Raw genomic sequence first — 26,111 nt, 5'->3', positions numbered from 1 at the left:
CTTTACAAACACTCCACATTTTAGGAGCTCAAAAGTAATTGGACAAATAAACATAACCCAAACAAAATATATTTTTTTCAATATTTTGTTGCGAATCCTTTGGAGGCAATCACTGCCTTAAGTCTGGAACCCATGGACATCACCAAACGCTGGGTTTCCTCCTTCTTAATGCTTTGCCAGGCCTTTACAGCCGCAGCCTTCAGGTCTTGCTTGTTTGTGGGTCTTTCCGTCTGAAGTCTGGATTTGAGCAAGTGAAATGCATGCTCAATTGGGTTAAGATCTGGTGATTGACTTGGCCATTGCAGAATGTTCCACTTTTTTGCACTCATGAACTCCTGGGTAGCTTTGGCTGTATGCTTGGGGTCATTGTCCATCTGTACTGTGAAGCGCCGTCCGATCAACTTTGCAGCATTTGGCTGAATCTGGGCTGAAAGTATATCCCGGTACACTTCAGAATTCATCCGGCTACTCTTGTCTGTTGTTGTGTCATCAATAAACACAAGTGACCCAGTGCCATTGAAAGCCATGCATGCCCATGCCATCACGTTGCCTCCACCATGTTTTACAGAGGATGTGGTGTGCCTTGGATCATGTGCCGTTCCCTTTCTTCTCCAAACTTTTTTCTTCCCATCATTCTGGTACAGGTTGATCTTTGTCTCATCTGTCCATAGAATACTTTTCCAGAACTGGGCTGGCTTCTTGAGGTGTTTTTCGGCAAATTTAACTCTGGCCTGTCTATTTTTGGAATTGATGAATGGTTTGCATCTAGATGTGAACCCTTTGTATTTACTTTCATGGAGTCTTCTCTTTACTGTTGACTTAGAGACAGATACACCTACTTCCCTGAGAGTGTTCTGGACTTCAGTTGATGTTGTGAACAGGTTCTTCTTCACCAAAGAAAGTATGCGGCGATCATCCACCACCGTTGTCTTCCGTGGACGCCCAGGCCTTTTTGAGTTCCCAAGCTCACCAGTGAATTCCTTTTTTCTCAGAATGTACCCCGACTGTTGATTTTGCTACTCCAAGCATGTCTGCTATCTCTCTGATGGATTTTTTCCTTTTTTTCAGCCTCAGGATGTTCTGCTTCACCTCAATTGAGAGTTCCTTTGACCGCATGTTGTCTGGTCACAGCAACAGCTTCCAAATCCAAAACCACACACCTGGAATCAACCCCAGACCTTTTAACTACTTTATTGATTACAGGTTAACGAGGGAGACACCTTCTGAGTTAATTGCAGCCCTTAGAGTCCATTGTCCAATTACTTTTGGTCCCTTGAAAAAGAGGAGGCTATGCATTACAGAGCTATGATTCCTAAACCCTTTCTCCGATTTGGATGTGGAAACTCTCATATTGCAGCTGGGAGTGTGCACTTTCAGCCCATATTATATATATAATTGTATTTCTGAACATGTTTTTGTAAACAGCTAAAATAACAAAACTTGTGTCACTGTCCAAATATTTCTGGCCCTAACTGTATGTAGCAAGAGTATAGGCGGACCCCTGTAACATTTATGTAGCAAGAGTATAGGCGGACCCCAGTAACATTTATGTAGCAAGAGTATAGGCAGACCCCTGTAACATTTATGTAGCAAGAGTATGGGCGGACCCTTCAAACCTTTCAGTAGCAAGTGTATAGGCGAACCCCTCAAACCCTTCAGTAGCAAGTGTATGGGTGGACCACTAACATTTATGTAGCAAGAGTATAGGCGGACCCCTGTAACATTTATGTAGCAAGAGTATAGGCGGACCCCTGTAACATTTATGTAGCATGTGTATGGGTGGACCCCTGTAGCATTTCTGTAGCAAGAGTATAGGCGGACCCTTCAAACTTTTCAATAGCAAGTGTATAGGCGAACCCCTGAAACAATTCTTCTGTCGCAAGACTATAGGCGAACCCTTCAATCCTTTCAGTAGCAAGTGTATAGGCGAACCCTTCAATCCTTACAGGGGTCCGCCTATACACTTGCTACATAAATGTTACAGGGGTCCGCCTATACTCTTGCTACATAAATGTTACAGGGGTCCGCCTATACTCTTGCTACTGAAACATTTATGTAGCAAGAGTATAGGCGGACCCCTGTAACATTTATGTAGCAAGAGTATAGGCGGACACCAGTAACATTTATGTAGCAAGAGTATAGGCGGACCCCTGTAACATTTATGTAGCAAGAGTATAAGCGGACCCCTGTAACATTTATGTAGCAAGAGTATAAGTGGACCCCTGTAACATTTATGTAGCAAGACTATAGGCGGACCCCTGTAACATTCCTGTAGCAGGAGTATAGGCGGACCCTTCAATCCTTTCAGTAGCAAGTGTATAGGCGAACCCTTCAATCCTTTCAGTAGCAAGTGTATAGGCGGACCCCTGTAACATTCATGTAGCAAGAGTATAGGCGGACTCCTGTAACATTTATGTAGCAAGAGTGTAGGCAGACCCCTGTAACTTTTATGTAGCAACATTATAGGCAGACCCCTGTAGTATTTATGTAGCAAGAGTATAGGCGGACCTCTGTAACATTTATGTAGCAAGAGTATAGGCGGACCCCTCAAACCTTTAAGTAGCAAGTGTATAGGCGAACCCCTCAAACCTTTCAGTAGCAAGTGTATGGGTGGACCCCTGTAACATTTATATAGCAAGAGTATAGGCGGACCCCTGTAACATTTATGTAGCAAGAGTATAAGCGGACCCCTGTAACATTTATGTAGCAAGAGTATAAGCGGACCCCTGTAACATTTATGTAGTAAGAGTATAAGCGGACCCCTGTAACATTTATGTAGCAAGAGTATAGGCGGACTCCTGTAACATTTATGTAGCAAGTGGATGGGTTGACCCCTGTAGCATTTATGTAGCAAGAGTATAGGCGGACCTCTGTAACATTTATGTAGCAAGAGTATAGGCGGACCCCAGTAACATTTATGTAGCAAGAGTATAGGCGGACCCCTCAAACCTTTAAGTAGCAAGTGTATGGGTGGACCACTGTAACATTTATGTAGCAAGAGTATAGGCGGACCCCTGTAACATTTATGTAGCAAGAGTATAGGCGGCCCCTTGTAGCATTTCTGTCGCAAGACTATAGGCGGACCCTTCAATCCTTTCAGTAGCAAGAGTATAGGCGGACCCCTGTAACATTCATGTAACAAGAGTATAGGCGGCCCCTTGTAGCATTTCTGTCGCAAGACTATAGGCGAACCCTTCAATCCTTTCAGTAGCAAGTGTATAGGCGAACCCTTCAATCCTTTCAGTAGCAAGTGTATAGGCGGACCCCTGTAACATTTATGTAGCAAGAGTATAGGCGGACCCCTGTAACATTTATGTAGCAAGAGTATAGGCGGACTCCTGTAACATTTATGTAGCAAGTGGATGGGTTGACCCCTGTAGCATTTATGTAGCAAGAGTATAGGCGGACCTCTGTAACATTTATGTAGCAAGAGTATAGGCGGACCCCAGTAACATTTATGTAGCAAGAGTATAGGCGGACCCCTCAAACCTTTAAGTAGCAAGTGTATGGGTGGACCACTGTAACATTTATGTAGCAAGAGTATAGGCGGACCCCTGTAACATTTATGTAGCAAGAGTATAGGCGGCCCCTTGTAGCATTTCTGTCGCAAGACTATAGGCGGACCCTTCAATCCTTTCAGTAGCAAGAGTATAGGCGGACCCCTGTAACATTCATGTAACAAGAGTATAGGCGGCCCCTTGTAGCATTTCTGTCGCAAGACTATAGGCGAACCCTTCAATCCTTTCAGTAGCAAGTGTATAGGCGAACCCTTCAATCCTTTCAGTAGCAAGTGTATAGGCGGACCCCTGTAACATTTATGTAGCAAGAGTATAGGCGGACCCCTGTAACATTTATGTAGCAAGAGTATAGGCGGACCCCTGTAACATTTCTGTAGCAAGAGTATAGGCGGACCCCTGTAACATTTCTGTAGCAAGAGTATAGGCGGACCCCTGTAACATTTCTGTAGCAAGAGTATAGGCGGACCCCTGTAACATTTATGTAGCATGAGTATAGGCGGACCCCTGTAACATTTCTGTAGCAAGAGTATAGGCGGATCCTTCAAACCTTTCAGTAGCAAGTGTATAGGCGAACCCCTGAAACAATTCTTCTGTCGCAAGACTATAGGCGAACCCTTCAATCCTTTCAGCAGCAAGTGTATAGGCGAACCCCTGTAACATTTATGTAGCAAGAGTATAGGCGGACCCCTCAAACCATTAAGTAGCAAGTGTATAGGCGAACCCCTCAATCCTTTCAGTAGCAAGTGTATGGGTGGACACTTTTAACATTTATATAGCAAGAGTATAGGCGGACCCCAGTAACATTTATGTAGCAAGAGTATAAGCGGACCCCTCAAACCTTTAAGTAGCAAGAGTATAGGCGAACCCCTCAAACCTTTAAGTAGCAAGTGTATAGGCGAACCCCTCAAACCTTTCAGTAGCAAGTGTATAGGCGAACCCCTGAAACAATTCTTCTGTCGCAAGACTATAGGCGAACCCTTCAATCCTTTCAGTAGCAAGAGTATAGGCGAACCATTCAATCCTTTCAGTAGCAAGTGTATAGGCGGACCCCTGTAACATTCATGTAGCAAGAGTATAGGCGGACCCCTGTAACATTTATGTAGCAAGTGTATGGGTGGACCCCTGTAACATTTATGCAGCAAGAGTATAGGCGGACCCATGTAGCATTTATGTAGCAAGAGTATAGGCGGACCTCTTTAACATTTATGTAGCAAGAGTATAGGCGGACCCCTGTAACATTTATGTAGCAAGAGTATAGGCGGACCCCAGTAACATTTATGTAGCAAGAGTATAGGCAGACCCCTGTAACATTTATGTAGCAAGAGTATGGGCGGACCCTTCAAACCTTTCAGTAGCAAGTGTATAGGCGAACCCCTCAAACCTTTCAGTAGCAAGTGTATGGGTGGACCACTAACATTTATGTAGCAAGAGTATAGGCGGACCCCTGTAACATTTATGTAGCAAGAGTATAGGCGGACCCCTGTAACATTTATGTAGCATGTGTATGGGTGGACCCCTGTAACATTTCTGTAGCAAGAGTATAGGCGGACCCTTCAAACTTTTCAATAGCAAGTGTATAGGCGAACCCCTGAAACAATTCTTCTGTCGCAAGACTATAGGCGAACCCTTCAATCCTTTCAGTTGCAAGTGTATAGGCGAACCCTTCAATCCTTACAGGGGTCCGCCTATACACTTGCTACATAAATGTTACAGGGGTCCGCCTATACTCTTGCTACATAAATGTTACAGGGGTCCGCCTATACACTTGCTACTGAAACATTTATGTAGCAAGAGTATAGGCGGACCCCTGTAACATTTATGTAGCAAGAGTATAGGCGGACCCCAGTAACATTTATGTAGCAAGAGTATAGGCGGACCCCTGTAACATTTATGTAGTAAGAGTATAGGCGGACACCTGTAACACTTATGTAGCAAGAGTATAAGCGGACCCCTGTAACATTTATGTAGCAAGAGTATAAGCGGACCCCTATAACATTTATGTAGCAAGACTATAGGCGGACCCCTGTAACATTTCTGTAGCAGGAGTATAGGCGGACCCTTCAATCCTTTCAGTAGCAAGTGTATAGGCGAACCCTTCAATCCTTTCAGTAGCAAGTGTATAGGCGGACCCCTGTAACATTCATGTAGCAAGAGTATAGGCGGACTCCTGTAACATTTATGTAGCAAGAGTATAGGCAGACCCCTGTAACTTTTATGTAGCAACATTATAGGCAGACCCCTGTAGCATTTATGTAGCAAGAGTATAGGCGGACCTCAGTAACATTTATGTAGCAAGAGTATAGGCGGACCCCTCAAACCTTTAAGTAGCAAGTGTATAGGCGAACACCTCAAACCTTTCAGTAGCAAGTGTATGGGTGGACCCCTGTAACATTTATATAGCAAGAGTATAGGCGGACCCCTGTAACATTTATGTAACAAGAGTATAAGCGGACCCCTGTAACATTTATGTAGCAAGAGTATAAGCGGACCCCTGTAACATTTATGTAGCAAGAGTATAGGCGTACCCCTGTAAAGTTTATGTAGCAAGTGGATGGGTTGACCCCTGTAGCATTTATGTAGCAAGAGTATAGGCGGACCTCTGTAACATTTATGTAGCAAGAGTGTAGGCGGACCCCAGTAACATTTATGTAGCAAGAGTATAGGCGGACCCTCAAACCTTTAAGTAGCAAGTGTATGGGTGGACCACTGTAACATTTATGTAGCAAGAGTATAGGCGGACCCCTGTAACATTTATGTAGCAAGAGTATAGGCGGACCCCTGTAACATTTATGTAGCAAGAGTATAGGCGGACCCCTGTAACATTTATGTAGCAAGAGTATAGGCGGACCCCTGTAACATTTATGTAGCAAGAGTATAGGCGGACCCCTGTAACATTTATGTAGCAAGAGTCTAGGCGGACCCCTGTAACATTTATGTAGCAAGAGTATAGGCGGACCCCTGTAACATTTATGTAACAAGAGTATAGGCGGACCCTTCAATCCTTTCAGTAGCAAGAGTATAGGCGGACCCCTGTAACATTCATGTAACAAGAGTATAGGCGGACCCTTGTAGCATTTCTGTCGCAAGACTATAGGCGAACCCTTCAATCCTTTCAGTAGCAAGTGTATAGGCGAACCCTTCAATCCTTTCAGTAGCAAGTGTATAGGCGGACCCCTGTAACATTTATGTAGCAAGAGTATAGGCGGACCCCTGTAACATTTATGTAGCAAGAGTATAGGCGGACCCCTGTAACATTTATGTAGCAAGAGTATAGGCGGACCCCTGTAACATTTATGTAGCAAGAGTATAGGCGGACCCCTGTAACATTTATGTAGCAAGAGTATAGGCGGACCCCTGTAACATTTCTGTAGCAAGAGTATAGGCGGACCCCTGTAACATTTCTGTAGCAAGAGTATAGGCGGATCCTTCAAACCTTTCAGTAGCAAGTGTATAGGCGAACCCCTGAAACAATTCTTCTGTCGCAAGACTATAGGCGAACCCTTCAATCCTTTCAGCAGCAAGTGTATAGGCGAACCCCTGTAACATTCATGTAGCAAGAGTATAGGCGGACCCCTGTAACATTTATGTAGCAAGAGTATAGGCGAACCCCTCAAACCATTAAAGGAGATGTCCCGAGGCAGCAAGTGGGTCTGTACACTTCTGCATGGCCATAATAATGCACTTTGTAATGTACATTGTGCATTAATTATGAGCCATGCAGAAGTTATAAAAAGTTTTATACTTACCTGTTCCGTTGCTGGCGTCCTCGTCTCCATGGTGCCGACTAATTTTCGCCCTCCGATGGCCAAATTAGCCGCGCTTGCGCAGTCCGGGTCTTCTGCAGTCTTCTATGGGGCTCCGTGTAGCTCCGTGTAGCTCCGCCCCGTCACGTGCCGATTCCAGCCAATCAGGAGGCTGGAATCGGCAGTGGACCGCACAGAAGAGCTGCGGTCCACGGAGGAAGAGGCCATCTTCAGCGGTGAGTAGAGAAGTCACCGGAGCGCGGGGATTCAGGTAAGCGCTCCGGTGAGCTTTCTTTACCTCCCTGCATCGGGGTTGTCTCGCGCCGAACGGGGGGGGGGTTGAAAAAAAAAAAAAACCCGTTTCGGCGCGGGACAACCCCTTTAAGTAGCAAGTGTATAGGCGAACCCCTCAATCCTTTCAGTAGCAAGTGTATGGGTGGACCCCTTTAACATTTATATAGCAAGAGTATAGGCGGACCCCAGTAACATTTATTTAGCAAGAGTATAAGCGGACCCCTCAAACCTTTAAGTAGCAAGTGTATAGGCGAACCCCTCAAACCTTTAAGTAGCAAGTGTATAGGCGAACCCCTCAAACCTTTCAGTAGCAAGTGTATAGGCGAACCCCTGAAACAATTCTTCTGTCGCAAGACTATAGGCGAACCCTTCAATCCTTTCAGTAGCAAGTATATAGGCGGACCCCTGTAACATTTATGTAGCAAGTGTATGGGCGGACCCCTGTAACATTTATGTAGCAAGAGTATAGGCGGACCCCTCAAACCTTTAAGTAGCAAGTGTATAGGCGAACCCCTGAAACAATTCTTCTGTCGCAAGACTATAGGCGAACCCTTCAATCCTTTCAGTAGCAAGTGTATAGGCGGACCCCTGTAACATTTATGTAGCAAGAGTATAGGCAGACCCCTGTAACATTTATGTAGCAAGAGTATAGGCGGACCCCTGTAACATTTATGTAGCAAAAGTATTGGCGGACCCCTGTAACATTTATGTAGCAAGAGTATAGGCGGACCCCTGTAACATTTATGTAGGAAGAGTATAGGCGGACCCCTGCAACATTTATGTAGCAAGACTATAGGCGAACCCTTGTAACATTTATGTAGCAAGAGTATAGGCGGACCCCTGTAACATTTATGTAGCATGAGTATAGGCGGACCTCTGTAACATTTCTGTAGCAAGAGTATAGGCGGACCCTTCAAACCTTTCAGTAGCAAGTGTATAGGCGAACCCCTGAAACAATTCTTCTGTCGCAAGACTATAGGCGAACCCTTCAATCCTTTCAGTAGCAAGTGTATAGGCGAACCCTTCAATCCTTTCAGTAGCAAGTGTATAGGCGGACCCCTGTAACATTTATGTAGCAAGTGTATGGGTGGACCCCTGTAACATTTATGTAGCAAGAGTATAGGCGGACCCCTGTAACATTTATGTAGCAAGTGTATGGGTGGACCCCTGTAACATTTATGTAGCAAGAGTATAGGCGGACCCCTGTAGCATTTATGTAGCAAGAGTATAGGCGGACCTCTTTAACATTTATGTAGCAAGAGTATAGGCGGACCCCTGTAACATTTATGTAGCAAGAGTATAGGCGGACCCCAGTAACATTTATGTAGCAAGAGTATAGGCAGACCCCTGTAACATTTATGTAGCAAGAGTATGGGCGGACCCTTCAAACCTTTCAGTAGCAAGTGTATAGGCGAACCCCTCAAACCTTTCAGTAGCAAGTGTATGGGTGGACCCCTGTAACATTTATATAGCAAGAGTATAGGCGGACCCCTGTAACATTTATGTAGCAAGAGTATAGGCGGACCCCTGTAACATTTATGTAGCATGTGTATGGGTGGACCCCTGTAACATTTCTGTAGCAAGAGTATAGGCGGACCCTTCAAACTTTTCAATAGCAAGTGTATAGGGGAACCCCTGAAACAATTCTTCTGTCGCAAGACTATAGGCGAACCCTTCAATCCTTTCAGTTGCAAGTGTATAGGCGAACCCTTCAATCCTTACAGGGGTCCGCCTATACACTTGCTACATAAATGTTACAGGGGTCCGCCTATACTCTTGCTACATAAATGTTACAGGGGCCTGCCTATACACTTGCTACTGAAACATTTATGTAGCAAGAGTATAGGCGGACCCCTGTAACATTTATGTAGCAAGAGTATAGGCGGACCCCAGTAACATTTATGTAGCAAGAGTATAGGCGGACCCCTGTAACATTTATGTAGTAAGAGTATAGGCGGACCCCTGTAACATTTATGTAGCAAGAGTATAAGCGGACCCCTGTAACATTTATGTAGCAAGAGTATAAGCGGACCCCTGTAACATTTATGTAGCAAGAGTATAAGCGGACCCCTATAACATTTATGTAGCAAGACTATAGGCGGACCCCTGTAACATTTCTGTAGCAGGAGTATAGGCGGACCCTTCAATCCTTTCAGTAGCAAGTGTATAGGCGAACCCTTCAATCCTTTCAGTAGCAAGTGTATAGGCGGACCCCTGTAACATTCATGTAGCAAGAGTATAGGCGGACTCCTGTAACATTTATGTAGCAAGAGTATAGGCAGACCCCTGTAACTTTTACGTAGCAACATTATAGGCAGACCCCTGTAGCATTTATGTAGCAAGAGTATAGGCGGACCTCTGTAACATTTATGTAGCAAGAGTATAGGCGGACCCCTCAAACCTTTAAGTAGCAAGTGTATAGGCGAACGCCTCAAACCTTTCAGTAGCAAGTGTATGGGTGGACCCCTGTAACATTTATATAGCAAGAGTATAGGCGGACCCCTGTAACATTTATGTAGCAAGAGTATAAGCGGACCCCTGTAACATTTATGTAGCAAGTGTATAGGCGGACCCCTATAACATTTATGTAGCAAGACTATAGGCGGACCCCTGTAACATTTATGTAGCAAGAGTATAAGCGGACCCCTGTAACATTTATGTAGCAAGAGTATAGGCGTACCCCTGTAACATTTATGTAGCAAGTGGATGGGTTGACCCCTGTAGCATTTATGTAGCAAGAGTATAGGCGGACCTCTGTAACATTTATGTAGCAAGAGTATAGGCGGACCCCAGTAACATTTATGTAGCAAGAGTATAGGCGGACCCCTCAAACCTTTAAGTAGCAAGTGTATGGGTGGACCACTGTAACATTTATGTAGCAAGAGTATAGGCGGACCCCTGTAACATTTATGTAGCAAGAGTATAGGCGGACCCCAGTAACATTTATGTAGCAAGAGTATAGGCGGACCCCTCAAACCTTTAAGTAGCAAGTGTATGGGTGGACCACTGTAACATTTATGTAGCAAGAGTATAGGCGGACCCCTGTAACATTTATGTAGCAAGAGTATAGGCGGACCCCTGTAACATTTATGTAGCAAGAGTATAGGCGGACCCCTGTAACATTTATGTAGCAAGAGTATAGGCGGACCCCTGTAACATTTATGTAGCAAGAGTATAGGCGGACCCCTGTAACATTTATGTAGCAAGAGTATAGGCGAACCCTTCAAACCTTTAAGTAGCAAGTGTATGGGTGGACCACTGTAACATTTATGTAGCAAGAGTATAGGCGGACCCCTGTAACATTTATGTAGCAAGAGTATAGGCGGACCCCAGTAACATTTATGTAGCAAGAGTATAGGCGGACCCCTCAAACCTTTAAGTAGCAAGTGTATGGGTGGACCACTGTAACATTTATGTAGCAAGAGTATAGGCGGACCCCTGTAACATTTATGTAGCAAGAGTATAGGCGGACCCCTGTAACATTTATGTAGCAAGAGTATAGGCGGACCCCTGTAACATTTCTGTAGCATGAGTATAGGCGGACCCCTGTAACATTTATGTAACAAGAGTATAGGCGAACCCTTCAATCCTTTCAGTAGCAAGAGTATAGGCGGACCCCTGTAACATTCATGTAACAAGAGTATAGGCGGCCCCTTGTAGCATTTCTGTCGCAAGACTATAGGCGAACCCTTCAATCCTTTCAGTAGCAAGTAATAGGCGAACCCTTCAATCCTTTCAGAATCAAGTGTATAGGCGGACCCCTGTAACATTTATGTAGCAAGAGTATAGGCGGACCCCTGTAACATTTCTGTAGCAAGAGTATAGGCGGACCCCTGTAACATTTCTGTAACAAGAGTATAGGCGGACCCCTGTAACATTTCTGTAGCAAGAGTATAGGCGGACCCCTGTAACATTTCTGTAGCAAGAGTATAGGCGGATCCTTCAAACCTTTCAGTAGCAAGTGTATAGGCGAACCCCTGAAACAATTCTTCTGTCGCAAGACTATAGGCGAACCCTTCAATCCTTTCAGCAGCAAGTGTATAGGCGAACCCCTGTAACATTCATGTAGCAAGACTATAGGCGGACCCCTGTAACATTTATGTAGCAAGAGTATAGGCGGACCCCTCAAACCATTAAGTAGCAAGTGTATAGGCGAACCCCTCAATCCTTTCAGTAGCAAGTGTATGGGTGGACCCCTTTAACATTTATATAGCAAGAGTATAGGCGGACCCCAGTAACATTTATTTAGCAAGAGTATAAGCGGACCCCTCAAACCTTTAAGTAGCAAGTGTATAGGCGAACCCCTCAAACCTTTAAGTAGCAAGTGTATAGGCGAACCCCTCAAGCCTTTCAGTAGCAAGTGTATAGGCGAACCCCTGAAACAATTCTTCTGTCGCAAGACTATAGGCGAACCCCTCAAACCTTTCAGTAGCAAGTGTATAGGCGGACCCCTGTAACATTTATGTAGCAAGTGTATGGGCGGACCCCTGTAACATTTATGTAGCAAGAGTATAGGCAGACTCCTCAAACCTTTAAGTAGCAAGTGTATGGGTGGACCCCTGTAACATTTATGTAGCAAGAGTATAGGCGGACCCCTCAAACCTTTAAGTAGCAAGTGTATAGGCGAACCCCTGAAACAATTCTTCTGTCGCAAGACTATAGGCGAACCCTTCAATCCTTTCAGTAGCAAGTGTATAGGCGGACCCCTGTAACATTTATGTAGCAAGAGTATAGGCGGACCCCTGCAACATTTATGTAGCAAGACTATAGGCGAACCCTTGTAACATTTATGTAGCAAGAGTATAGCCGGACCCCTGTAACATTTATGTAGCATGAGTATAGGCGGACCTCTGTAACATTTCTGTAGCAAGAGTATAGGCGGACCCCTGTAACATTTATGTAGCAAGAGTATAGGCGGACCCCTGCAACATTTATGTAGCAAGACTATAGGCGAACCCTTGTAACATTTATTTAGCAAGAGTATAGGCGGACCCCTGTAACATTTATGTAGCATGAGTATAGGCGGACCTCTGTAACATTTCTGTAGCAAGAGTATAGGCGGACCCTTCAAACCTTTCAGTAGCAAGTGTATAGGCGAACCCTTCAATCCTTTCAGTAGCAAGTGTATAGGCGGACCCCTGTAACATTTATGTAGCAAGTGTATGGGTGGACCCCTGTAACATTTATGTAGCAAGAGTATAGGCGGACCTCTTTAACATTTATGTATCAAGAGTATAGGCGGACCCCTGTAACATTTATGTAGCAAGAGTGTAGGCGGACCCCTGTAACATTTATGTAGCAAGAGTATAGGCGGACCCCTGTAACATTTATGTAGCAAGAGTATGGGCGGACTCTTCAAACCTTTCAGTAGCAAGTGAATAGGCGATCCCCTCAAACCTTTCAGTAGCAAGTGTATGGGTGGACCCCTGTAACATTTATATAGCAAGAGTATAGGCGGACCCCAGTAACAGTTATGTAGCAAGAGTATAGGCGGACCCCTCAAACCTTTAAGTAGCAAGTGTATAGGCGGACCCCTCAAACCTTTAAGTAGCAAGTGTATAGGCGAACCCCTCAAACCTTTCAGTAGCAAGTGTATGGGTGGACCCCTGTAACATTTATATAGCAAGAGTATAGGCAGACCCCAGTAACAGTTATGTAGCAAGAGTATAGGCGGACCCCTCAAACCTTTAAGTAGCAAGTGTATAGGCGGACCCCTGAAACCTTTAAGTAGCAAGTGTATAGGCGAACCCCTCAAACCTTTAAGTAGCAAGTGTATAGGCGAACCCCTCAAACCTTTCAGTAGCAAGAGTATAGGCGGACCCCTGTAACATTTCTGTAGCAAGAGTATAGGCGGACCCTTCAAGCCTTTCAGTAGCAAGTGTATAGGCGAACTCCTGAAACAATTCTTCTGTCGCAAGACTATAGGCGAACCCTTCAATCCTTTCAGCAGCAAGTGTATAGGCGAACCCCTGTAACATTCATGTAGCAAGAGTATAGGCGGACCCCTGTAACATTTATGTAGCAAGAGTATAGGCGGACTGCTCAAATCTTTAAGTAGCAAGTGTATAGGCGAACCCATCAAACCTTTCAGTAGCAAGTGTATGGGTGGACCCCTGTAACATTTCTGTAGCAAGAGTATAGGCGGACCCTTCAAACCTTTCAGTAGCAAGTGTATAGGCGAACCCCTGAAACAATTCTTCTGTCGCAAGACTATAGGCGAACCCTTCAATCCTTTCAGTAGCAAGTGTATAGGCGGACCCCTGTAACATTTATGTAGCAAGAGTATAGGCGGACCCCTGTAACATTTATGTAGCAAGAGTATAGGCGGACCCCTGTAACATTTATGTAGCAAGAGTATAGGCGGACCCCTGTAACATTTATGTAGCAAGAGTATAGGCGGACCCCTGCAACATTTATGTAGCAAGACTATAGGCGAACCCTTGTAACATTTATGTAGCAAGAGTATAGGCGGACCCCTGTAACATTTATGTAGCATGAGTATAGGCGGACCTCTGTAACATTTCTGTAGCAAGAGTATAGGCGGATCCTTCAAACCTTTCAGTAGCAAGTGTATAGGCGAACCCCTGAAACAATTCTTCTGTCGCAAGACTATAGGCGAACCCTTCAATCCTTTCAGTAGCAAGTGTATAGTCGAACCCTTCAATCCTTTCAGTAGCAAGTGTATAGGCGGACCCCTGTAACATTCATGTAGCAAGTGTATGGGTGGACCTCTGTAACATTTATGTAGCAAGAGTATAGGCGGACCCCTGTAGCATTTATGTAGCAAGAGTATAGGCGGACCTCTTTAACATTAATGTAGCAAGAGTATAGGCGGACCCCTGTAACATTTATGTAGCAAGAGTATGGGCGGACCCTTCAAACCTTTCAGTAGCAAGTGTATAGGCGAACCCCTCAAACCTTTCAGTAGCAAGTGTATGGGTGGACCACTAACATTTATGTAGCAAGAGTATAGGCGGACCCCTGTAACATTTATGTAGCAAGTGTATGGGTGAACCCCTGTAACATTTATGTAGCAAGAGTTTAGGCGGACCCCTGTAACATTTATGTAGCAAGAGTATAGGCGGACCCCTGTAACATTTATGTAGCAAGAGTATAGGCGGACCCCTGTAACATTTATGTAGCAAGAGTATAGGCGGACCCCTGTAACATTTATGTAGCAAGAGTATAGGCGGACCCCTGTAACATTTATGTAGCAAGAGTATAGGCGGACCCCTGTAACATTTCTGTAGCAAGAGTATAGGCGGACCCCTGTAACATTTCTGTAGCAAGAGTATAGGCGGACCCCTGTAACATTTCTGTAGCAAGAGTATAGGCGGACCCCTGTAACATTTCTGTAGCAAGAGTATAGGCGGACCCCTGTAACATTTCTGTAGCAAGAGTATAGGCGGACCCCTGTAACATTTCTGTAGCAAGAGTATAGGCGGACCCCTGTAACATTTCTGTAGCAAGAGTATAGGCGGACCCCTCAAACCTTTCAGTAGCCAGTGTATAGGCGAACCCCTGAAACAATTCTTCTGTCGCAAGACTATAGGCGAACCCTTCAATCCTTTCAGTAGCAAGTGTATAGGCGAACCCTTCAATCCTTTCAGTAACAAGTGTATAGGCGAACCCTTCAATCCTTTCAGTAGCAAGTGTTAAGGCGGACCCCTGTAACATTCATGTAGCAAGAGTATTGGCGGACCCCTGTAACATTTATGTAGCAAGTGTATGGGTGGACCCCTGTAACATTTCTGTAGCAAGAGTATAGGCGGACCCCTGTAACATTTATGTAGCAAGAGTTTAGGTGGACCCCTGTAGCATTTATGTAGCAAGAGTTTAGGCGGACCCCTGTAACATTTATGTAGCAAAAGTATAGGCGGACCCTTCAAACCTTTCAGTAGCAAGTGTATAGGCGAACCCCTGAAACAATTCTTCTGTCGCAAGACTATAGGCGAACCCTTCAATCCTTTCAGTAGCAAGAGTATAGGCGGACCCCTGTAGCATTTATGTAGCAAGAGTTTAGGCGGACCCCTGTAACATTTATGTAGCAAGAGTATAGGCGGACCCCTGTAGCATTTATGTAGCAAGAGTATAGGCGGACCTCTGTAACATTTATGTAGCAAGAGTACAGGCGGACCTCAGTAACATTTATGTAGCAAGAGTATAGGCGGACCCCTCAAACCTTTAAGTAGCAAGTGTATAGGCGAACCCCTCAAACCTTTCAGTAGCAAGTGTATGGGTGGACCCCTGTAACATTTCTGTAGCAAGAGCATAGGTGACCCCCTGAAACATTGGAGCACCAAGAGTATAGGCGAACATCTGAAAAAATTTGGTTAACAAGAGTATAGACTAAGCCCGGAAAAATTTGTTAGATAATAGTATAGGCGAGTGCCTGAAAAATTCGTGTACCAAGAGTACAAGTGTACCCTTGAAAAATTGCTGAACCCCGAGGACAGGTGAAACCCATAAGCATTTTTTTAAAGATACAGCTCGTTGTTGCTTAATTTGTAACAGAGCCTGGAAGCAGCCCTCTGAAAAATTTGGTTTCAGTTAAAGTGTAAAAACTTTTGAAACTTTAAAAGTTTTAAAATTTTTCAAACAGAGCCTTTTGGGCTGCAGAAAAATTGGCAATTCAGCGTGATGACATGCTGTTTTAGGAGGAGGAGTAGGAGGAGCAATAATATCCGAGAGGGATTGACAATGCTAATTCTCCCCTTTTTTGGGGTGATAGAGGATGCATTTTGCAGTGAAAAGAATCTTTAGGATCCACTGCTTTCCTCCGGTGGAGAAGAGGGGTCTGGGGAAATCCAGCCTTTGTTCATCTTTATGAGGGTAAGCATGTCGGTGCTCTCAGTTGACAGGCGGGTAAACTTATCCGTGATGATCCCACCAGCAGCACTAAATACTCTCTCTGACAAGACACTAGCGGCAGGGCAGGCCAGCACTTCCAGGGCGTACAGCGCAAGTTTGTGCCACTTGTCCAGCTTTGACACCCAATAGTTGTAATGGAGCAGAGGCATCACGGTGGACGGTGGTACAGTCGGCTATGTTCTCCCTTACCATCTTTTTACAGTGCTCCCTCCGACTCAGTCTTGACTGGGGAGTGGCGACACAGTCTTGCTGGGGAGCCATAAAACGGGCAAACGCCTTGGAGAGTGTTCCCCTGGCTGCGCTGGACATGCTGCCTGATTCCCACACCTCCCCTGCTAGTTGGCCCTCTGAACTGCGTCGTCTACCGCTAGCGCTGTCAGATGGGAACTTCAATATCACTTTTTCCACCAGGGCCCTGTGGTATTGCATCACTCTCGTACCCCTTTCCTCTTCGGGAATGAGAGTGTAAAGTTCTCCTTATACCGTGGGTCTAGAAGGGTGTACACCCAGTAATCCGTGTTGGCCAGAATGCGTTGAACGCGCAGGTCACGGGAAAGGCAGCCTAACATGAAGTCAGCCATGTGTGCCAGAGTTTCATTACGCAACACATGGCTGTCCTCACTTGGAGGATGCTCCTCTTCCTCCTCCTCCTCATGCAGCCCATACATGCTGAACAGATGAGAGGCAAGCAGCATGGGTACCCTCTGCAGTGTGGCCAGCAGTCTCTTCCCCCTCCGCCTCCAAAACACGCTGAGATATAGACGTGAGGGTGGTCTGGCTATCAAGCTCATCCGCCATCTCCTGCTTTAACCGCAAAGCGTCGGCCTTTATGCTTAGCAGCAAAGTTCTCAGCAGGCAAAGCAGCGGGATGATAACGCTAATGATGGCCACATCGCCGCTCACCATTTGGGTAGACTCCTCAAAGTTTTCGAGGACCTGGTAGATGTCTGCCATCCATGCCCACTCCTCTGTAAAGAACTGCAGAGGCTGACTACCACTGCGCCGCTCATGTTGCAGCTGGTACTCCACAATTGCTCTACGCTGCTCGTACAGCCTGGCCAACATGTGCAGCGTAGAATTCCATTGCCCGGGCATGTCGCACAGCAGACAGTGCTCTGGCAGCTGAACCGACGTTGCAGTGTCATGAGGGTGGCAGCATCTGTGGTGCACTTGTGAAAATGTGCGCAGACGCGGCGCACCTTGCTGAGCAGGTCAGACAAGTGGGGGTAGTTTTTCAGAAACCACTGAACCACCAGATTGAAGACGTGGGCCAGGCATGGCACGTGTGTGAGGCTGCAGAGCTGCCACCAGGTTACGGCAGTTGTCATACACGACCATGCCCAGTTGGAGGCCCAGAGTTTGGTCTGCTCTGTCAGACCCTGTAACAGCTCGGGGGCTGTGTGTCTCTTGTCACCTAAGCTGATTAGTTTCAGCATGGTTTGCTGACGTTTGCCCACCGCTGTGCGGCCACGTTACGTGCTACTGACTGCTGGCGACATGCTCACACTTCTTAATTGAGAGGTGGAGGTGGCGGAGGAGGAGGAGGGGGGGTTTGGAGGAGGTGGCATAATACGCCGCAGATACCAGCACCGAGGTAGGACCCACTATTCTTGGTGTGGGTAGCACGTGAGCGGTCCCAGGCTCTGACTCGGTCCCAGCCTCCACCAAGTTCACCCAATGTGCCGTCAGGGAGATATAGTGGCCTTGCCCGCCAGTACTTGTCCACGTGTCCGTCATTAAGTGGACCTTCCCAGTAACTGCATTGGTGAGGGCACGGTTAATGTTGCGGAATACGTGCTGGTGTAGGGCGGAGACAGCAAACCGGGAAAAATAGTGGCGACTGTAGACAGAGTAGCGCGGGACCACTGTCGCCATCATGTTTTTGATGGCAGCATCTCCAGGCTGATTAATTTGGCAATGTGCATGTTTAAAGCTTGTGCATGCGGGTGGGTGGCGGCGTATTTCCGCTTTTACTCCAAGACTTGTGTTAGCGACAGCTGAACGCTACACTGAGAGACATTGCTGGATGGAGTGGAGGACCGTGGAGGTGAAGGTGTGAGTGCAGGCCGGGAGGCGCTTGTGCCTGCGTCCTGGGAGGGGGGGTTGGATCTGAGTGCCAGGTTGTGGCACAGGGGAAGAGGCCGGGTGGATTCGACCCGGAGACGGTGAATGTCCTTCGTCCCACCTTGTGGGGTGCTTGGCCATCATATGCCTGCGCATGCTGGTGGTGGTGAGGCTGGTAGTGGTGGCTCACTGGCTGATCTTGGTGCGGCACAGGTTGCACACTATTGTTCGTCGGTCATCCGTGCTACCTTTGAACACCTAGTCCTCTGCACGGAGGCTTGCCGCGAGGGGGTGCTGTGGGAAACAGTTGGGGGATTCTTTGGTCTGGCCCTGCCTCTCCACCTGGCCACCCCACTGCCTCTTTCTACCTGTTCTGGTGCTGCACTTGCCTCCCCCTCTGAAGCTCTGTCTTCAGTTGGCTTAGCAAGGCAGGTGGGGTCAGTCACCTCATCGTTCAGCAGCTTTTCCTCCGAATCCTCTGTGTGCTCCTCCCTCGGACTTACTGCCCTTACTACTACCTCACTGACAGACAACTGTGTCTCATCATCCTCATCCACTAAAAGCTCTTGAGACAGTTGCCGGAAGTCCCCAGCCTCATCACCCGGACTCTGAAAACTTTCCAAATGTTGGGCATCGGTCACGACAAACTCCTCAGGTGAGAGAGGAACCGTTTTTTCCCACTCATGGCAGGGACCCGAGAACAGTTCCTGGGAGTCTGCCTGCTCCTCAGAATGTGTCATTTTCATGGAGTCGCGAGGCTGAGAGGAAGGAGAAGCAGCCAGAGGATTCAGAGCTGCAGTCCCTAGCCCAGAAGTAGAGGACTGCGTAAAAGACTGGGGGGTAGATTCATTGCTGGACGCGTTTTCTGCCATCCACGACAGGACCTGCTCGCACTGCTCTGATTGTAATAAAGGTCTACCACGTGGACCCGCAAATTATGATATGAATCTGGAGACCGTATGGACTTGGTGCTCTCCTAATCCCTCAGCAGCCGGCTGTGATTCACCACGGCCAGGAGCTTGGCCTGTGCCCACACCCTCACTTGGACGCCTGCATCAACGTCCTCGACCCTTACCCATACTCCTTATCATGTCAGATTAAGAATAGAGCAGGGCCCAGATAAATTACCCCACTGTGCAGCACTGCAACTGTGGCTTAATTTACCGCACACAGAGACTTGTAGATAGCGGAGGTTCTATGCTGTGACTTGAAAAAATTAACCCGCTGTCTTGCACTGATACATAGGGGTCATTTACCGCTCACAGAGACTTGTAGAGAAGAGAGGCTGTATGGAGTGGGAGAAAAGTAGAAGGCCAGTGGATAGTGCTGGTAACTGTGGCTACCTCAACCCCCCCAAGAAAAGGGTATTGTGAGACGCTCTGCACAGGGGCAGGAAAACTCTAAAGCCAGTGGACAGTGCTAATAACTGCGGCTATTTCACCGCACCCAAGGACAGGGTATTGTGAGATGCTCTGCACAGGAGCAGAAAACTATAAAGCCAGTGGATAGTCCGAATAACTGCGGCTACTACACCCAACACAGAGAATGGTATCTGTGAAATTCTGTTCTGCAGTGGCACAGGATATATTTGCATACTATTTAGCGATGAAAAAGCCAAAAATACAATACCTGAAGGTCTGCAAAGCAGACACGGTCGCCATAGGCACGATCGCCATAAGGCAGGCACAATCGCCGTAGGGCAGGCGCAATGGCCATAAGCCCTGAAGATATGCAGTCAGCCAGACAATAATGTGGAGGAGCAGCTTGTTCCTGGCAGGCTAATATGCAGTCACCCACTCAACCCAGCCCAGATTGGGGAGGAGTGACAGCATATACTAATAGCCTGCATATGTGAACGATGTCATGTGAACGATGCCTCGGCGCGGCCCATCAGCCTATGCGTTTTGGCCAAAATACAGTACCAACACCCGCATTTTTTCAGTATGCATTAGTACTTTTGTATGTAGTTTGCTAGTTGGTGGGGGAGCCCAAGATGTCAGCCAGTGTGGCCCACTTTAGAGATACAGGGCAACCCGCTGTTATATCAGCCAGGGTTGATATCCTGTATGGTGGGTCACCACCCATCTATGGCTGACATCTTTGGTATCGTTCACATGTGCAGGCTATTAGTATATGCAGTCACTCCTCCCCAATCTGGGCTGGGTTGAGTGGGTGACTGCATATTAGCCTGCCAGGAACAAGCTGCTCCTCCACATTATTGTCTGGCTGACTGCATATCTTCAGGGCTTATGGCCATTGCGCCTGCCCTACGGCGATTGTGCCTGCCTTATGGCGATCGTGCCTATGGCGACCGTGTCTGCTTTGCAGACCTTCATGTATTGTATTTTTGGCTTTTTCTGTGAATAATGTGTTTGTTTGTTTTTTCCTCACCTCTGTGGTTCTATTTAGCGATGAGACCTCTGCCTAAGGCCACCTGCACACGAGCGGGTCGGATCCGGCAGCGAGAATTCTCGCCGCGGGACCCGACCCGAGAGCCTGCAGGGACGAGCGCGTACTCACCCGCGCCTGGCGGCCCCGGCTCTTTCATGTGCCGGCTGCCGCGCAGCCGGCGCATGCGCAGACCGGAGCCAGCGGCCGGGTGAGTGCATGCCCCGCACAAAAATAGGACATGCCGCGGTTTGTTTGCCGCGCGAGATTTCGCGCGGCCAAACCGCGGCCGTCTGCATAGGAGTGCGTATTGTAATGCACTCCTATGCAAACTTTCAGTGGCGGAAATCCCGCGGGAAATCCCGCGGCGGGATTTCCGCCCGTGTGCAGGCGGCCAAAGGCACTGCACACATAGAACAGTATAGCTGCAATGATCTGCAGTGTGATAGGAAATATTTGCGTACTATTTAGCGATGAGACCTCTGCCTAAGGCACTGCACACATAGAACAATATAGCTGCATTGATTTGCAGTGGCACAGGAAGTATTTCCGTACTATTTAGCAATGAGAGTGAGACCTCTGCCTAAGGCACTGCGCACATAGGACCGTAGAGAAGCAATGATCTGCAGTGGCCCAGGAAATATTACAGTACTGTTTAGCATTGAGACCTCTGCCAAATGCACTGCACACACAAAACAATTTGATGCACTACTGCTCCCAGCCAGCCACAACAGTAATGCACACAATGAGGAGTAGCCCTAAGAATGACTGTTGGGGTTCTTGAAGAGAGGATCCTACTCTAACACCTTCCCCATATCAGCATCAGCATTTTCCCTAACCTCTTCCAGCATGTGCCTGAGGCGAGCCGCGGCCCCAGTTTAAGTGCTCGGCAGTCACCTGATCCTGCCAGCCACTCACTGCTGTTGGCGGGCAGAGGGCTGGCACATCACAGCAGGAAGTGGTTATGCCTTCCCCACATGTTTATTGGCTAAGAAATGGGGCTGAACATGCGGGAAGGGAAATGAAATTGACTCGAGTACCGCGTGTTGTTCGTCTCAAGTAACAAGCATCTCGAGTACCCCAATGCTCGAACAAGCATCAAGCTCTAGTTATTAACATTAGAAAGTCCCATTGACAATCGCGTTAAAAAAAATGCAAGTGGCCCTTATTGAAAAAATGACCAAATATGGGACTGACAAGGCAACTGTTTGGTGGATTCACAACTGGCTGAGTGATCGTACTGAAAGACTGGTCATAAATGGCTGCACATCCAAGTGGAAGATAGAATATATCAAGTGGGGTACCCCAAGGCTCTGTCCTAGGCCTAGTGAGAAACTGATCAAATTTGCCGATGACACAAAGCTAGGAGGGATAGCTAACACTAGGGAAGAGAGGGAGTATTCAAAAAGATCTAGAAAAGCTTGAACAGCGGGCGGCAACTCATAGAAGAAATGCAAAGTCCTATATCTGGGCAAGAAAAATGAAAAAAGCACATACAGAATGGGAGAAATTGGGCTAAGCAGCACATCTGAAAAAGACTTGGGTATACTAATAGATCATAGACTGAACATGAGTCAACAAAGTGATGCAGCAGCCAAAAAGGCAAACACAATTCTGCAATGTATTAAGAGAAGCATAGAGTCTAGATCACGTGAGGTCATTATCTCCCTCTACTCTTCCTTAGTCAGACCTCATCTGGAATACTGTGTCCAGTTCTGGGCACCCCACTTTAAAAAAGACATAGCCAAACTGGAGCAAGTTCAGAGAAGAGTTACCAAGATGGTGAGCAGTCTGCAAATCATGTCCTATGAGGAACGGTTAAACGATCTGGGAATGTTTAGCTTGCAGAAGAGAAGGTTGTGAACCTGTCCTTACTTCACAGGAGCCCCCCTACACTCACTCTCTCCTCATATACAGTATGAGCACTGGGTTCCTGACAAGCTATAAGAGATTGGGACACTATAATGTAAGAGCTTTTGTTTTACAACTTAATGATATTAAAGGGGTTGTCTCACCCCTTAAAGGGCCTCTCTGGCAAAAACATATTTTCCCATTCCTGCCCATCTCACCTGATTGCCTGTCACACTCTGAAGGTCTTCGCTATGTATCGCAGTCACTTCCATGCAGTGCAGACTGTCTGATGCGTATCAGATGCCACCTTGAGAGTGAGATTCTTTTACTTTCACATCTATCTGATGATGCATCAACACAGCATTAGCCGGGACTTTACCATTTTTGCCTGCTGAGATATTACCTTCTACAGATATATTTTTCTTCAGCTTGACTCATGATGTGCTATCAGGGTGTTTTATTTTCACTTTGATATAGGTGTATGAGATATAAAAGACGAGGGGATGGGGACATAATTATATTATCCTATTTGGTTAAGAACTGGAAAACAGAAGGAAGTGCTGCATATAGAAAAGGACATAATGGAATAGAGTGCTGTATCTAAAAAGGGTAAATAATAGAGATGAGCGAACGTACTCGGTAAGGCCAATTTTGCAATCGAGCACCGCGATTTTCGAGTACTTCACTACTCGGGTGAAAAGATTCGGGGGGCGCCGTGGGTGAGCGGGGGGTTGCTCCACCACACCACGCCCCGCCCCCTGGCGCCCCCCGAGTACGTTCGCTCATCTCTAGTAAATAACCATCCGGGCATTGGAAAAGGAAATATGTGCTGAAGCTGTGTTAAAAATGAGCCACAGACGCTGGGAGTCTTACCTTAAGGGTGTTTTCGTTGTTGTGTCCCAGCTGATAGAACGGGATTAAAAATGTGGACATGGGGCAGATACGCCTAGGATCCTCGTGTTCTCGCTGGGAGGCGGGGGCGGTCTGCACTAAATATATCGGTGGGCCACCCTACATATTTTAAACTACAGGGGCATTCAATTAAATAAATCAGATAGGATGATCCACAGTTGAGAAATGGTCTATTTTCTTTTTTCCATGTTGGATGTTGTTACAGCATTTACAGTTGCAGATTCCATACTTGTATACCCCTAAGGTGGACCTAGAGCTGGATTTGTACACACAAGGCCGTGGGCATGAGGAAACCAGAATGCTTTTGAGGTTCTGGCCTTTTCGGCATATGATCTTCGATTTGTGGGCTCTTACATTAGGAAGGTATTCCCCTTGAGGATGCCCAAAAGTTTATTTAGAATGTTTGATTCAAACCCTTGCTGTAAGCCGATTGGATCAATACATTTGGGTATCTCTTTTCTTCAAAACATTTAAATGACTTGTGAACATTATTCTGTGGTCAGTACAATTAAAGAGGGAACAAACTGACGTTTTTTTATGTTTAACTGCCTTTAAAAAGTAAATAAACATTTTAAAACAAAACTTGTTTTCCGTCGCCACATTCTGAGACCCAGGACTTTTACATGTTTTCAGTTTATATGACAGCCCTGGGAACCCATCAGCACCCCACAGTTGTCTCCCCATTGACTGGCTGTCTAAATGTGCATCAACTAATAAAAAAAACAGTTCACTGCATTTTTATTCATGTGATTTAATTTTGATCAAGACCTTTTTGTATGTATTTTGCTAAATCTATTAAACTTGATTTCTTTTCTTTTAGTCACTCAAGACCTGAATATATCTGCATCCCAGCCCCGCAGCAAAGCAGAAAGGACTAATGTGGATAGTCTCAATCGATCGCCTGTGAAGGTTGCAGTTGAAGATGCCGCGCCATATGTTAACAAGGACGGATCTTGTCATGAACATCATAGTATGGATGATGAACAGCTTGATAATCATGCAAAATCAAAGATGCCAAAACAACACAATCACAGTAAACACTCTCACCATTCACATGGCCACTCAGGAAAAGACATGAAGGATGCTGGGATTGCCAGTATAGCTTGGATGGTGATAGTGGGGGATGGAATGCATAATTTTAGTGATGGTCTAGCCATAGGTAAGTATTGCTTTACCTTTTTTGTTACTTTGTATCAGATGTCTAAAACATATTTCAAATGAGTTGGAGGACCAATGAGAAGGAAGGCTGTGTATATGGTGTCTGAGCTTTTTATTGGCGATATACATTGGGAAGATGAACATGTGTAATACATAGTTAACTCTTTATAGAGCACTCATTTTTTGGGGTGGTTACTGAGAGGTGTTTTATGGCAGCCTAGTCTAATGCAGGCATGGGTGTTTCATGTTGGGAGAAGTAGGTGCTTGGTTGTCTACTGACAGCTAGGTTCCTGCTCTGATAGCTGGGATCAGAGAAACTGACTACAGCTGTTTAAGCCCTTAGATGCCGAGGTTAATTGTAACCAGGTCATCTAGATGACCTGGTCACAATTAATCTTGGCATTTAAGGGATGAAGTGAAGTGATATAAAAGGCAGTTACCTCTATACAGCATTACCCCCGCCCAATTTACATGGTTAGGAGGTTCTGACAGGCTGCCATGGTAGCTGGAGGTTTAACAGAAGTCTTCTAAGTCTGCTATATGGTGAATTGTGTTACGCCCTGCAGTGTATTATGAACATAATGAAACAATCACATCTTAACCCCTTAGTGACCAAGCCTGTTTGCGCCTTAATGACCAGGCCAAATTTTGCAAATCTGACACGTGTCAATTTAGCATGGAAAAACACCAGAAAGGTTTTGCATATCCAAGTGATTCTGACATTGTTTTATCGCCACATGTTGTACTTCATTTAGGTGGAAAAAAAAGACCGATAGAATTTGTGTTTATTTATTAAAAGCGCCAAAATTGGGAAAATTTCCAACTGCAATATCTCAAATATGTGCAAACATAATATAGGAATTTTTGCTAAGATATATATTTCCATCCGTTTACTTTATTTTGGGCGCACATTGGAAAAACTTTCGTTTTTTTTTAACCATTTAGGAGACGTACAAATTTAACATTACTTTTCAGCATTTTGAGGAGCACTTTGTTTTCCTACACCAAGCCAAGATTGGAAAGGCTCATAGGAGTCAAAATGATAGATACCCCCACAAGTGACCCCATTTTAAAACTACACCCCTTAACGTATTCACTGAGGGGTGTCATGAGTATTTTAACCCCACAGTCAATGCAATTTAGAAGAGAAAAACTAAAATTTCATATTTTTGCAAATATGTCATTTTAAAGACAGGAATTTTTTCTATAGTACACATGAAAATGAGGATTTGCACCCCATAATAGAAACGCCTGTTTGTCCCATGCTCAGAAACATACCCATTGTGGCCCTAGTATTACGTCTGTATACACA

General features: G+C 46.0%; 1 protein-coding gene across 1 annotated transcript in view; it reads left to right on the top strand.

The window, feature by feature from the left end:
• The window catches only part of LOC136577297 (zinc transporter ZIP10-like), a 130,601-nt gene that overhangs the window by 93,928 nt on the left and 10,562 nt on the right, over positions 1–26,111 (top strand). The window contains exon 7 of the mRNA XM_066577155.1: positions 24,462–24,800. Coding sequence (XP_066433252.1) covers positions 24,462–24,800 — 339 coding nt within the window. The remainder of the gene's footprint in view (positions 1–24,461; positions 24,801–26,111) is intronic.

This window comes from Eleutherodactylus coqui, chromosome 8 (genome assembly GCF_035609145.1).
Source record: "Eleutherodactylus coqui strain aEleCoq1 chromosome 8, aEleCoq1.hap1, whole genome shotgun sequence".
Classification (NCBI taxonomy): Eukaryota; Metazoa; Chordata; class Amphibia; order Anura; family Eleutherodactylidae; genus Eleutherodactylus; species Eleutherodactylus coqui.
This window is presented reverse-complemented; position numbering and strand designations above follow the sequence as displayed.